This window comes from Hypanus sabinus, chromosome 19, assembly GCF_030144855.1.
Source record: "Hypanus sabinus isolate sHypSab1 chromosome 19, sHypSab1.hap1, whole genome shotgun sequence".
NCBI lineage: Eukaryota > Metazoa > Chordata > Chondrichthyes > Myliobatiformes > Dasyatidae > Hypanus > Hypanus sabinus.
Genome location: NC_082724.1, coordinates 2591701 through 2608151, shown reverse-complemented (window position 1 = coordinate 2608151; position 16451 = coordinate 2591701). Strand labels below are relative to the sequence as shown.

Genomic DNA, 16451 nt, shown 5'->3' with positions numbered 1-16451 from the left:
ATGAGATCCCCCCCCCCCATTGTACTAAATTCCAGTGAGTACAGACCCAGAGCTATTAAATATTCCTCGTATGATAACCCTTTCATTCCTGGAATCATCCTTGTGAACCTCCGCTGGGCCCTCTCCAATGCCAGCACATCTTTTCTAAGATGAGGGGCCAAAACTGTTCCCAATACTCAAGGGGAGGCCTCACCAGTGCCTTATGAAGCCTCAGCATCACATCTTTGCTCTTGTATTCTACACTTCCTGAAATGAATGCTAACATGGCATTAGCCTTCCTCATCACTGACTCAACCTGCAAGTTAACTTTCAGGGTGTTCTGTGCAAGGACTCCAAAATCCCTTTGCATCTCGGATTTTTGGATTTTCTCCCTGTTTAGAAAATAGTCTGTACATTTATTTCTACTACCAAAGTGCATGAGCATGCATTTTCCCACATTGTATTTCATTTGCCACTTTCTTGCCCATTCTCCTAATCTAAGTCCTTCTGCATCCTACCTGTTTTCTCAACACTACCTGCCCCTCCATTGATCTTCGTATCATCTGTAAACTTGGCAACAAGTCATCTATTCCATCATCTAAATCATTTATATACAGCAATCAGAAGTAGTCCCAACACAGACCCCTACGGAACATCACTAGTCACTGGCAGCCAACCAGAAAAGGATCCTTTTATTCCCACTCATTGCCTCTTACAAACCAGCTGCTGCTCTAACCATGTTAGAAACTTCCCTGTAATACCATGGGCTCTTAACTGGGTAAGCAGCCTCATGTGTAGCATCTTGTCAAAGGCCTTCTGAAAGTCTAAATGTACAACATCCACTGCATCCCCCTTATCTATCCTACCAGTAATCCCCTCCAAGAATTCCAACAGGTTCGTCAGACAAGATTTTCCCTTAAGGAAACCATGCTGACTTTGTTCTATCTTGTCCTGTCCCTTGCTGAAGTCAATATAGACTAGATCAACTATCTTGCCTTCAACAACTTTGCTGGTAACTTCCTCAAAAAACTGTCTAAGGTTGGTTAAAGATGAGCTACCATGCACGAAGCCATGCTGACTCTCCATGTCAATCCAAATGCTCATATATCCAGTCCCTTAGAATATCGTTAAGTAAAAATCCCACTAGTGATGTCAGGCTCACCGGCCTATATTTCCTGATTTATTTGTAGAGCCCATCGTCAACAGTGAAACAACATTGGCCGTCCTCCAATCCTCCGTTACCTCAACCATCACTACGGATGATTTAAATATCTCTGCTAGGGTCCCCGTAGGGTCCGAGGGAACACCTCGTCAGGCCCTGGGGATTTATCCACCCTGATCTGCCCCAGGGTAGCAAACACCTCCACCTCCATGTACAGTGTCCATGACCTTTCTGCTGCTTTGCCTCACTTCTACAGGCTCAGTCAATATGAGAAAAGTTAAAGTCGCCAACTATAATAACCTTATGTTTCTTGCAACAGTGTGTGATCTCTCTACAAATTTGTTCTTCCAAATCCTGCAGACTGTTAGGTGGTTTGTAACATAACCCCATAAACATGGTCATATCTTCCTTATTCCTCAGTTCCACCTATAAAGCCTTATTAGAGGAACTCACCAGTCTGTCCTGACTGTACAATTCCCTGACACTTTCGCTGACCCTCCTCCGTTAATCCCCCCCCACTCTGTTGCATTTCAAACAATATAACTCTGGAATACTGAGCTGCCAGTCCGGTCCCTCCTACAACCAAGTCTCACTAATGGCTACAATATCACAATTCCATTAGTTGATCCACGCCCTGCTGATCCGCCTTTCCTACGATTCTCCTCGCATTGAGATATACACCGCTCAGGACTCCAGTCGCATCACGCTCAACCTTGTGATTCCTGACTTTGTCCGAGGTTTTAACACCTGCCTGTATTAGCTGCATTGGAATCTCCGTAACAGGCAATGATACACCCAGTCAGGATGCTCTCCAAGGTACATCTGCAGAAATTTCCTTATTACCCCAAAATCTATTGATTTGTGTTCTGAATGAACTCGGTGACCGAGCCTCATCAGCCACCAAGGCCAAGAATTCCAACAGCTCACCACCCTTTGACTGAGGAAGTTTCTCTGTACCTCAGCCTTAAATGTCGTCCTCCTAATCCTGAGGCAGCAACCACTCAGGACCAGAACTGAGTTTTTAATCGCTGGTATACGTTGTGGACTCATTGTCCATTCAGAAATAAGACCACTAGTGCACAGACGTAGCAGCTGAATTAGGCTATTTGGCCCAACTAGCCTGCTTCGCCGTTCAGTCATGGCTGATTAATTTTCCCTCCTCATCCCCATTGCCCGGCCTTCTCCCTGTGACCTTTGATGCCAGGGCCAGTCAAGAACCTGTCGATCTCTACCTTATATACCATATAACCAGATAACAATCACAGCACGGAAACAGGCCATCTCGGCCCTCCTAGTCCGTGCCGAACTCTTAATCTCACCTAGTCCCACCTACCCGCACTCAGCCCATAACCCTCCACTCCTTTCCTGTCCATATACCTATCCAATTTTACCTTAAATGACACAACTGAACTGTCCTCCACTACTTCTACAGAAAGCTCATTCCACACAGCTATCACTCTCTGAGTAATGTTTCCCTTAAACTTCTGCCCCCTAACTCTCAAATCATGTCCTCTCATTTGAATCTCCCCTACTCTCAATGGAAACAACCTATTCACGTCAACTCTATCTATCCCTCTCAAAATTTTAAATACCTCGATCAAATCCCCCCTCAACCTTCTACGCTCCAATGAATAGAGACCTAACTTTCTCTGTAACTTAAGTGCTGAAATCCAGGTAACATCCTAGTAAATCGTCTCTTCACTCTCTCTAATTTATTGATATCTTTCCTATAATTTGGTGACCAGAACTGTACACAATATTCCAAATTTGGCCTTACCAATGCCTTGTACAATTTTAACATTACATCCCAACTTCTGTACTCAATGCTTTGATTTATAAAGGCCAGCGTTCCAAAAGCCCTCGTCACTACCCTATCTACATGAGACTCCACCTTCAGGGAACTATGCACTGTTATTCCTAGATCTCTCTGTTCCACTGCATTCCTCAATGCCCTACCATTTATCCTGTATGTTCTATTTGGATTATTCCTGCCAAAATGTAGAACCTCACACTTCTCAGCATTAAACTCCATCTGCCAACGTTCAGCCCATTCTTCTAACCAGCATAAATATCCCTGCAAGCTTTGAAAACCCACCTCATTATCCACAACACCTCCTACCTTAGTATCATCGGCATACTTACTAATCCAATTTACCACCCCATCATCCAGATCATTTATGTATATTACAAACAACATTGGGCCCAAAACAGATCCCTGAGGCACCCTGCTAGTCACCGGCCTCCATCCCGATAAACAATTATCCACCACTACTCTCTGGCATCTCCCATCTAGCCACTGTTGAATCCATTTTATTACTCCAGCATTAATACCTAACGACTGAACCTTCTTAACTAACCTTCCATGTGGAACTTTGTCAAAGGCTTTGCTGAAGTCCATATAGACTACATCCACTGCCTTACCCTCATCAACATTCCTTGTAACTTCTTCAAAAAATTCAATAAGGTTGAATGACACCCAATGACCTGACCTCCACAGCTGGTAAATTGCACAGCTTCACCATCCTCTGGCTAAAGAAATTCCTCCTGATGGTGGTGGGGAAAAAGCTGTTCCAGAAATGCTGAGTGTGTGTCATCAGGCTCCATACTTCCTTCCTGATGGTAGCAATGAGAAGAGGGTGATGGGGGTCCTTAATGATGGACGCTGCCTTCTTGAGGCATTGCCGTTTGAAGGTGTCCTGGATACTGGGGAGATAGTGGCTGTGATGGAGCTGGCCAAGTTTACAACTTTCTGCAGCTTTTCCTGATCGTGTGCAGTGCTCCCCCTCCCGCCCACCGTACCAGATGGTGATGCAACCAGTTCTAATGTGCCCCACGGCATGCCACTTGCTTTGGACTCCTCAGCCTCTCTGTTGGGACCTTCAATGAGATGTCCTCTCATTCCTCTACTAGACTATGATGGCAATTTAAATGCAATTCCTTGTGAGTACACATGTTTGTCTAAATACAACACGGTGCAGACCCTTCTGTCTCAACAAACCTGTGCAGCCCAATTACACCCATGGGAACTTGAAACCAGAGCACCCAGAGGAAACTCACGTGGTCACGGGGAGAACACACAAATTCCTTACAGCCAGCAGTGGAAATTGAACCCAGGTTGCTGGTTCTGTAGTTACCTTACACTAACTACTAATGTTGCACTAGTATTATTAATAAGATTATTAAGGGATTGGACAACATAGAGGCAGGAAATATGTTGCAGATGCTGGGAGAGTCCATGGTTTAAGAATAAGGGGTAGGTCATTTAGGACAGAGAGTTGTCGGGGTGTGGAATGCATTGCCTCAGAGGGCAGTGGAGGCCAATTCTCTGGATGCTTTCACAAGAAGAAGCTAGATAGGTATCTTATAGATAGGGGAATCAAGGGATATGGGGACAAGGCAGGAACCAGCTATTGATAGTAGATGATCAGCCATGATCTCAGAATGGCGGTGCAGACTCGAAGGGTCGAATGATCTACTTCTGCACCTATTGTCTATTGGTATTTGAAAATAACACTTAACTCTGTTAGTTGGTCCTGGGTTCTCCCACCCTCTCCAGTCTACTCAACGACTGCTGATACTATGGTCATCTTCTCCAATGACAACGACACGTTGGAGAAAGTCCGGGTACACGGAGGGAACTCAGGGAGTCGCTGGGGAGCACGTACCTGAGCCGAGGCAGCAGCGTTCTCCCCGCGTGTCCGGAGATCTCGGCTACACTTGCCCGGTGTGTAACACGTACGGGTTTGGCGTTACCGTGCACATTGCCCCAGACGGGGCAAGTGCAGCCGCTCGCCCGATCTCATCCACACAGCGGGCAGGGGCCGCCGGCACGGCGGGGATGCACAGGGAGAGAGGCCGCCGAGTTACCTGGAACAAGACGCAGGCTTGGCGGCCGAGACAGTGACCTGGGGCCGCTCCTCGCCCACCAACTCCACTGCAGGACGCCGGAAGCCGCTGTGTTTGGTTACCACGGCAACCGGGGAAGGTTTCCTTAGCAACGCGCGTTCCAACAGAAAAGTGAGAGGGGGCGGGTGCTGACGCCAGGCGGCCGTGATGATGACATCCAGTGTGTTACGTCAGGATCTGACGTCATCAGGCGGAAGGTGACGTCGAGGCCAGCGGTTTAACGGCTGCGGGCCAGCATCGACCTTCAGCCACAGGCTCCGGACCTTCGCAGAGCCACTGACCAAGGTGTCCACCTCGGCAAAGCCGGACCGACAACTGTAGGGTCCTCCATCGACATCTGTAACCTCACCAACTCTCTAATCTGTAACTGTACCCACCTCACCAACTGTCTAATCTGTAATTGTTCCCACCTCACCAACTGTCTAAACTGTAACTGTACCCACCTCACCAACTGTCTAAACTGTAATTGTACCCACCTCACCAACTGTCTAAACTGTAACTGTACCCACCTCACCAACTGTCTAAACTGTAATTGTACCCACCTCACCAACTGTCTAAACTGTAATTGTACCCCCCTCACCAACTGTCTAAACTGTAATTGTTCCCACCTCACCAACTGTCTAAACTGTAATTGTTCCCACCTCACCAACTGTCTAAACTGTAACTGTACCCCCCTCACCAACTGTCTAAACTGTAACTGTACCCCCCTCACCAACTGTCTAAACTGTAATTGTTCCCACCTCACCAACTGTCTAAACTGTAACTGTACCCACCTCACCAACTCTCTAAACTGTAATTGTTCCCACCTCACCAACTGTCTAATCTATAACTGTACCCACCTCACCAACTCTCTAATCTGTAACTGTACCCACCTCACCAACTGTCTAAACTGTAACTGTACCCACCTCACCAACTGTCTAAACTGTAACTGTACCCACCTCACCAACTGTCTAATCTATAACTGTACCCACCTCACCAACTGTCTAATCTATAACTGTACCCACCTCACCAACTGTCTAAACTGTAATTGTTCCCACCTCACCAACTCTCTAAACTGTAACTGTACCCACCTCACCAACTGTCTAAACTGAAACTGTACCCATCTCACCAACTGTCTAAACTGTAATTGTTCCCACCTCACCAACTGTCTAATCTATAACTGTACCCACCTCACCAATTCTCTAAACTGTAATTGTACCCACCTCACCAATTCTCTAAACTGTAATTGTTCCCACCTCACCAACTGTCTAAACTGTAATTGTTCCCACCTCACCAACTGTCTAAACTGTAACTGTACCCACCTCACCAACTGTCTAAACTGTAACTGTACCCACCTCACCAACTGTCTAAACTGTAATTGTAACCACCTCACCAACTGTCTAATCTGTAACTGTACCCACCTCACCAATTCTCTAAACTGAAACTGTACCCACCTCACCAACTGTCTAATCTGTAATTGTACCCCCCTCACCAACTGTCTAATCTATAACTGTACCCACCTCACCAACTGTCTAAACTGTAACTGTACCCACCTCACCAACTGTCTAAACTGTAATTGTAACCACCTCACCAACTGTCTAATCTGTAACTGTACCCACCTCACCAATTCTCTAAACTGAAACTGTACCCACCTCACCAACTGTCTAATCTGTAATTGTACCCCCCTCACCAACTGTCTAATCTATAACTGTACCCACCTCACCAATTCTCTAAACTGTAACTGTACCCACCTCACCAATTCTCTAAACTGAAACTGTACCCACCTCACCAACTGTCTAATCTGTAATTGTACCCCCCTCACCAACTGTCTAATCTATAACTGTACCCACCTCACCAATTCTCTAAACTGTAACTGTACCCACCTCACCAACTGTCTAATCTGTAATTGTACCCCCCTCACCAACTGTCTAATCTGTAACTGTACCCACCTCACCAACTGTCTAAACTGTAACTGTACCCACCTCACCAATTCTCTAAACTGTAACTGTACCCACCTCACCAACTGTCTAAACTGTAACTGTACCCACCTCACCAACTGTCTAAACTGTAATTGTTCCCACCTCACCAACTGTCTAAACTGTAACTGTACCCACCTCACCAACTGTCTAATCTGTAACTGTACCCACCTCACCAACTGTCTAAACTGTAACTGTACCCACCTCACCAACTGTCTAAACTGTAACTGTACCCACCTCACCAACTGTCTAATCTGTAACTGTACCCACCTCACCAACTGTCTAAACTGTAACTGTACCCACCTCACCAACTGTCTAAACTGTAACTGTACCCACCTCACCATCTGTCTAAACTGTAATTGTACCCCCCTCACCAACTGTCTAAACTGTAACTGTACCCACCTCACCAACTGTCTAAACTGTAACTGTACCCACCTCACCAACTGTCTAAACTTTAACTGTACCCACCTCACCAATTCTCTAAACTGTAACTGTACCCACCTCACCAACTGTCTAAACTGTAACTGTACCCACCTCACCAACTCTCTAAACTGTAACTGTACCCACCTCACCAACTGTCTAAACTGTAACTGTACCCACCTCACCAACTGTCTAAACTGTAATTGTACCCCCCTCACCAACTGTCTAAACTGTAACTGTACCCACCTCACCAACTGTCTAAACTGTAATTGTTCCCACCTCACCAACTGTCTAATCTGTAACTGTACCCACCTCACCAACTGTCTAAACTGTAATTGTACCCACCTCACCAACTGTCTAAACTGTAATTGTACCCACCTCACCAACTCTCTAAACTGTAATTGTACCCACCTCACCAACTGTCTAAACTGTAACTGTACCCACCTCACCAACTGTCTAAACTGTAACTGTACCCACCTCACCAACTGTCTAATCTGTAACTGTACCCACCTCCCCATCTGTCTAAACTGTAATTGTACCCCCTCACCAACTGTCTAATCTATAACTGTACCCACCTCACCAACTGTCTAATCTGTAATTGTACCCACCTCACCAACTCTCTAAACTGTAACTGTACCCACCTCACCAACTGTCTAAACTGTAACTGTACCCACCTCACCATCTGTCTAATCTGTAACTGTACCCACCTCACCAACTCTCTAAACTGTAACTGTACCCACCTCACCAACTGTCTAAACTGTAACTGTTCCCACCTCACCAACTGTCTAAACTGTAACTGTACCCACCTCACCATCTGTCTAAACTGTAATTGTACCCCCCTCACCAATTCTCTAAACTGTAACTGTACCCACCTCACCAACTCTCTAAACTGTAATTGTACCCCCCTCACCAACTGTCTAATCTGTAACTGTACCCACCTCACCAATTCTCTAAACTGTAATTGTACCCACCTCACCAACTGTCTAAACTGTAATTGTACCCCCCTCACCAATTCTCTAAACTGTAACTGTACCCACCTCACCAACTCTCTAAACTGTAATTGTACCCTCCTCACCAACTGTCTAAACTGTAACTGTACCCACCTCACCAACTGTCTAATCTGTAACTGTACCCACCTCACCAACTGTCTAAACTGTAACTGTACCCACCTCACCAATTCTCTAAACTGTAACTGTACCCACCTCACCAATTCTCTAAACTGTAATTGTACCCACCTCACCAACTGTCTAATCTGTAACTGTACCCACCTCACCAACTGTCTAAACTGTAACTGTACCTACCTCACCAACTGTCTAAACTGTAACTGTACCCACCTCACCAACTGTCTAATCTGTAACTGTACCCACCTCACCAATTCTCTAAACTGTAACTGTACCCACCTCACCAATTCTCTAAACTGTAATTGTACCCACCTCACCAACTGTCTAAACTGTAACTGTACCCACCTCACCAATTCTCTAAACTGTAACTGTACCCATCTCACCAACTGTCTAATCTGTAACTGTACCCAGCTCACCAATTATCTAAACTGTAACTGTACCCACCTCACCAACTGTCTAAACTGTAACTGTACCCACCTCACCAACTGTCTAAACTGTAACTGTACCCACCTCACCAACTCTCTAAACTGTAACTGTACCCACCTCACCAACTGTCTAATCTGTAACTGTACCCACCTCACCAACTGTCTAAACTGTAATTGTTCCCACCTCACCAATTCCCTAATCTGTAACTGTACCCACCTCACCAACTGTCTAATCTGTAATTGTACCCCCCTCACCAACTGTCTAATCTGTAATTGTACCCACCTCACCAACTGTCTAAACTGTAATTGTACCCACCTCACCAACTGTCTAAACTGTAATTGTTCCCACCTCACCAACTGTCTAAACTGTAATTGTACCCCCCTCACCAATTCTCTAAACTGTAACTGTACCCACCTCACCAACTGTCTAATCTGTAATTGTACCCACCTCACCAATTCTTTAAACTGTAACTGTACCCACCTCTACAACTGTCTAAACTGTAACTGTAACCACCTCACCAACTGTCTAATCTGTAACTGTACCCACCTCACCAACTCTCTAAACTGTAACTGTAACCACCTCACCAACTGTCTAATCTGTAACTGTACCCACCTCACCAATTCTCTAAACTGTAACTGTACCCACCTCACCAACTGTCTAATCTGTAACTGTACCCACCTCACCAACTGTCTAAACTGTAACTGTACCCACCTCACCAACTGTCTAATCTGTAACTGTACCCACCTCACCAACTGTCTAATCTGTAATTGTACCCACCTCACCAACTCTCTAAACTGTAACTGTACCCACCTCACCAACTCTCTAAACTGTAATTGTACCCACCTCACCAACTGTCCAATCTGTAATTGTACCCCCCTCACCAACTGTCTAATCTGTAATTGTACCCACCTCACCAATTCTTTAAACTGTAACTGTACCCACCTCTACAACTGTCTAAACTGTAACTGTAACCACCTCACCAACTGTCTAATCTGTAACTGTACCCACCTCACCAACTGTCTAAACTGTAACTGTACCCACCTCACCAACTGTCTAATCTGTAACTGTACCCACCTCACCAATTCTCTAAACTGTAACTGTACCCACCTCACCCAACTGTCTAATCTGTAACTGTACCCACCTCACCAATTCTCTAAACTGTAACTGTACCCACCTCACCAATTCTCTAAACTGTAACTGTACCCATCTCACCAACTGTCTAATCTGTAATTGTTCCCACCTCACCAACTGTCTAAACTGTAATTGTTCCCACCTCACCAACTGTCTAAACTGTAACTGTACCCACCTCACCAACTGTCTAAACTGTAACTGTACCCACCTCACCAACTGTCTAAACTGTAATTGTAACCACCTCACCAACTGTCTAATCTGTAACTGTACCCACCTCACCAATTCTCTAAACTGAAACTGTACCCACCTCACCAACTGTCTAATCTGTAATTGTACCCCCCTCACCAACTGTCTAATCTATAACTGTACCCACCTCACCAACTGTCTAAACTGTAACTGTACCCACCTCACCAACTGTCTAAACTGTAATTGTAACCACCTCACCAACTGTCTAATCTGTAACTGTACCCACCTCACCAATTCTCTAAACTGAAACTGTACCCACCTCACCAACTGTCTAATCTGTAATTGTACCCCCCTCACCAACTGTCTAATCTATAACTGTACCCACCTCACCAATTCTCTAAACTGTAACTGTACCCACCTCACCAATTCTCTAAACTGAAACTGTACCCACCTCACCAACTGTCTAATCTGTAATTGTACCCCCCTCACCAACTGTCTAATCTATAACTGTACCCACCTCACCAATTCTCTAAACTGTAACTGTACCCACCTCACCAACTGTCTAATCTGTAATTGTACCCCCCTCACCAACTGTCTAATCTGTAACTGTACCCACCTCACCAACTGTCTAAACTGTAACTGTACCCACCTCACCAATTCTCTAAACTGTAACTGTACCCACCTCACCAACTGTCTAAACTGTAACTGTACCCACCTCACCAACTGTCTAAACTGTAATTGTTCCCACCTCACCAACTGTCTAAACTGTAACTGTACCCACCTCACCAACTGTCTAATCTGTAACTGTACCCACCTCACCAACTGTCTAAACTGTAACTGTACCCACCTCACCAACTGTCTAATCTGTAACTGTACCCACCTCACCAACTGTCTAAACTGTAACTGTACCCACCTCACCAACTGTCTAAACTGTAACTGTACCCACCTCACCATCTGTCTAAACTGTAATTGTACCCCCCTCACCAACTGTCTAAACTGTAACTGTACCCACCTCACCAACTGTCTAAACTGTAACTGTACCCACCTCACCAACTGTCTAAACTTTAACTGTACCCACCTCACCAATTCTCTAAACTGTAACTGTACCCACCTCACCAACTGTCTAAACTGTAACTGTACCCACCTCACCAACTCTCTAAACTGTAACTGTACCCATCTCACCAACTGTCTAAACTGTAACTGTACCCACCTCACCAACTGTCTAAACTGTAATTGTACCCCCCTCACCAACTGTCTAAACTGTAACTGTACCCACCTCACCAACTGTCTAAACTGTAATTGTTCCCACCTCACCAACTGTCTAATCTGTAACTGTACCCACCTCACCAACTGTCTAAACTGTAATTGTACCCACCTCACCAACTGTCTAAACTGTAATTGTACCCACCTCACCAACTCTCTAAACTGTAATTGTACCCACCTCACCAACTGTCTAAACTGTAACTGTACCCACCTCACCAACTGTCTAAACTGTAACTGTACCCACCTCACCAACTGTCTAATCTGTAACTGTACCCACCTCCCCATCTGTCTAAACTGTAATTGTACCCCCTCACCAACTGTCTAATCTATAACTGTACCCACCTCACCAACTGTCTAATCTGTAATTGTACCCACCTCACCAACTCTCTAAACTGTAACTGTACCCACCTCACCAACTGTCTAAACTGTAACTGTACCCACCTCACCATCTGTCTAATCTGTAACTGTACCCACCTCACCAACTCTCTAAACTGTAACTGTACCCACCTCACCAACTGTCTAAACTGTAACTGTTCCCACCTCACCAACTGTCTAAACTGTAACTGTACCCACCTCACCATCTGTCTAAACTGTAATTGTACCCCCCTCACCAATTCTCTAAACTGTAACTGTACCCACCTCACCAACTCTCTAAACTGTAATTGTACCCCCCTCACCAACTGTCTAATCTGTAACTGTACCCACCTCACCAATTCTCTAAACTGTAATTGTACCCTCCTCACCAACTGTCTAAACTGTAACTGTACCCACCTCACCAACTGTCTAATCTGTAACTGTACCCACCTCACCAACTGTCTAAACTGTAACTGTACCCACCTCACCAATTCTCTAAACTGTAACTGTACCCACCTCACCAATTCTCTAAACTGTAATTGTACCCACCTCACCAACTGTCTAATCTGTAACTGTACCCACCTCACCAACTGTCTAAACTGTAACTGTACCTACCTCACCAACTGTCTAAACTGTAACTGTACCCACCTCACCAACTGTCTAATCTGTAACTGTACCCACCTCACCAATTCTCTAAACTGTAACTGTACCCACCTCACCAATTCTCTAAACTGTAATTGTACCCACCTCACCAACTGTCTAAACTGTAACTGTACCCACCTCACCAATTCTCTAAACTGTAACTGTACCCATCTCACCAACTGTCTAATCTGTAACTGTACCCAGCTCACCAATTATCTAAACTGTAACTGTACCCACCTCACCAACTGTCTAAACTGTAACTGTACCCACCTCACCAACTGTCTAAACTGTAACTGTACCCACCTCACCAACTCTCTAAACTGTAACTGTACCCACCTCACCAACTGTCTAATCTGTAACTGTACCCACCTCACCAACTGTCTAAACTGTAATTGTTCCCACCTCACCAATTCCCTAATCTGTAACTGTACCCACCTCACCAACTGTCTAATCTGTAATTGTACCCCCCTCACCAACTGTCTAATCTGTAATTGTACCCACCTCACCAACTGTCTAAACTGTAATTGTACCCACCTCACCAACTGTCTAAACTGTAATTGTTCCCACCTCACCAACTGTCTAAACTGTAATTGTACCCCCCTCACCAATTCTCTAAACTGTAACTGTACCCACCTCACCAACTGTCTAATCTGTAATTGTACCCACCTCACCAATTCTTTAAACTGTAACTGTACCCACCTCTACAACTGTCTAAACTGTAACTGTAACCACCTCACCAACTGTCTAATCTGTAACTGTACCCACCTCACCAACTCTCTAAACTGTAACTGTAACCACCTCACCAACTGTCTAATCTGTAACTGTACCCACCTCACCAATTCTCTAAACTGTAACTGTACCCACCTCACCAACTGTCTAATCTGTAACTGTACCCACCTCACCAACTGTCTAAACTGTAACTGTACCCACCTCACCAACTGTCTAATCTGTAACTGTACCCACCTCACCAACTGTCTAATCTGTAATTGTACCCACCTCACCAACTCTCTAAACTGTAACTGTACCCACCTCACCAACTCTCTAAACTGTAATTGTACCCACCTCACCAACTGTCCAATCTGTAATTGTACCCCCCTCACCAACTGTCTAATCTGTAATTGTACCCACCTCACCAATTCTTTAAACTGTAACTGTACCCACCTCTACAACTGTCTAAACTGTAACTGTAACCACCTCACCAACTGTCTAATCTGTAACTGTACCCACCTCACCAACTGTCTAAACTGTAACTGTACCCACCTCACCAACTGTCTAATCTGTAACTGTACCCACCTCACCAATTCTCTAAACTGTAACTGTACCCACCTCACCCAACTGTCTAATCTGTAACTGTACCCACCTCACCAATTCTCTAAACTGTAACTGTACCCACCTCACCAATTCTCTAAACTGTAACTGTACCCATCTCACCAACTGTCTAATCTGTAATTGTTCCCACCTCACCAACTGTCTAAACTGTAATTGTTCCCACCTCACCAACTGTCTAAACTGTAACTGTACCCACCTCACCAACTGTCTAAACTGTAACTGTACCCACCTCACCAACTGTCTAAACTGTAATTGTAACCACCTCACCAACTGTCTAATCTGTAACTGTACCCACCTCACCAATTCTCTAAACTGAAACTGTACCCACCTCACCAACTGTCTAATCTGTAATTGTACCCCCCTCACCAACTGTCTAATCTATAACTGTACCCACCTCACCAACTGTCTAAACTGTAACTGTACCCACCTCACCAACTGTCTAAACTGTAATTGTAACCACCTCACCAACTGTCTAATCTGTAACTGTACCCACCTCACCAATTCTCTAAACTGAAACTGTACCCACCTCACCAACTGTCTAATCTGTAATTGTACCCCCCTCACCAACTGTCTAATCTATAACTGTACCCACCTCACCAATTCTCTAAACTGTAACTGTACCCACCTCACCAATTCTCTAAACTGAAACTGTACCCACCTCACCAACTGTCTAATCTGTAATTGTACCCCCCTCACCAACTGTCTAATCTATAACTGTACCCACCTCACCAATTCTCTAAACTGTAACTGTACCCACCTCACCAACTGTCTAATCTGTAATTGTACCCCCCTCACCAACTGTCTAATCTGTAACTGTACCCACCTCACCAACTGTCTAAACTGTAACTGTACCCACCTCACCAATTCTCTAAACTGTAACTGTACCCACCTCACCAACTGTCTAAACTGTAACTGTACCCACCTCACCAACTGTCTAAACTGTAATTGTTCCCACCTCACCAACTGTCTAAACTGTAACTGTACCCACCTCACCAACTGTCTAATCTGTAACTGTACCCACCTCACCAACTGTCTAAACTGTAACTGTACCCACCTCACCAACTGTCTAAACTGTAACTGTACCCACCTCACCAACTGTCTAATCTGTAACTGTACCCACCTCACCAACTGTCTAAACTGTAACTGTACCCACCTCACCAACTGTCTAAACTGTAACTGTACCCACCTCACCATCTGTCTAAACTGTAATTGTACCCCCCTCACCAACTGTCTAAACTGTAACTGTACCCACCTCACCAACTGTCTAAACTGTAACTGTACCCACCTCACCAACTGTCTAAACTTTAACTGTACCCACCTCACCAATTCTCTAAACTGTAACTGTACCCACCTCACCAACTGTCTAAACTGTAACTGTACCCACCTCACCAACTCTCTAAACTGTAACTGTACCCACCTCACCAACTGTCTAAACTGTAACTGTACCCACCTCACCAACTGTCTAAACTGTAATTGTACCCCCCTCACCAACTGTCTAAACTGTAACTGTACCCACCTCACCAACTGTCTAAACTGTAATTGTTCCCACCTCACCAACTGTCTAATCTGTAACTGTACCCACCTCACCAACTGTCTAAACTGTAATTGTACCCACCTCACCAACTGTCTAAACTGTAATTGTACCCACCTCACCAACTCTCTAAACTGTAATTGTACCCACCTCACCAACTGTCTAAACTGTAACTGTACCCACCTCACCAACTGTCTAAACTGTAACTGTACCCACCTCACCAACTGTCTAATCTGTAACTGTACCCACCTCCCCATCTGTCTAAACTGTAATTGTACCCCCTCACCAACTGTCTAATCTATAACTGTACCCACCTCACCAACTGTCTAAACTGTAACTGTACCCACCTCACCATCTGTCTAATCTGTAACTGTACCCACCTCACCAACTCTCTAAACTGTAACTGTACCCACCTCACCAACTGTCTAAACTGTAACTGTTCCCACCTCACCAACTGTCTAAACTGTAACTGTACCCACCTCACCATCTGTCTAAACTGTAATTGTACCCCCCTCACCAATTCTCTAAACTGTAACTGTACCCACCTCACCAACTCTCTAAACTGTAATTGTACCCCCCTCACCAACTGTCTAATCTGTAACTGTACCCACCTCACCAATTCTCTAAACTGTAATTGTACCCTCCTCACCAACTGTCTAAACTGTAACTGTACCCACCTCACCAACTGTCTAATCTGTAACTGTACCCACCTCACCAACTGTCTAAACTGTAACTGTACCCACCTCACCAATTCTCTAAACTGTAACTGTACCCACCTCACCAATTCTCTAAACTGTAATTGTACCCACCTCACCAACTGTCTAATCTGTAACTGTACCCACCTCACCAACTGTCTAAACTGTAACTGTACCTACCTCACCAACTGTCTAAACTGTAACTGTACCCACCTCACCAACTGTCTAATCTGTAACTGTACCCACCTCACCAATTCTCTAAACTGTAACTGTACCCACCTCACCAATTCTCTAAACTGTAATTGTACCCACCTCACCAACTGTCTAAACTGTAACTGTACCCACCTCACC

The 16451-nt window shown here is 45.0% G+C and overlaps 2 protein-coding genes across 4 annotated transcripts in view; one reads left to right on the top strand and one right to left on the bottom strand.

The window, feature by feature from the left end:
• cfap100 (cilia and flagella associated protein 100) overlaps nucleotides 1-5157 on the bottom strand; it is a 54028-nt gene extending 48871 nt beyond the window's left edge. Inside the window, exon 1 of one of the 3 annotated variants that reach the window (XM_059943886.1) lies at nucleotides 5009-5157. The gene's annotated coding sequence lies outside the window, so the exon portion shown is untranslated. Of the gene's footprint in view, nucleotides 1-4660; nucleotides 4680-4806 lie in introns of those variants that run through there. The other 2 variants (XM_059943885.1, XM_059943887.1) reach the window with 2 other exon arrangements.
• The window catches only part of LOC132378131 (uncharacterized), a 45796-nt gene continuing 34065 nt past the window's right edge, over nucleotides 4721-16451 (top strand). The window contains exons 1-2 of the mRNA XM_059944871.1: nucleotides 4721-4749; nucleotides 4912-5158. Coding sequence (XP_059800854.1) covers nucleotides 4721-4749; nucleotides 4912-5158 — 276 coding nt within the window. The remainder of the gene's footprint in view (nucleotides 4750-4911; nucleotides 5159-16451) is intronic.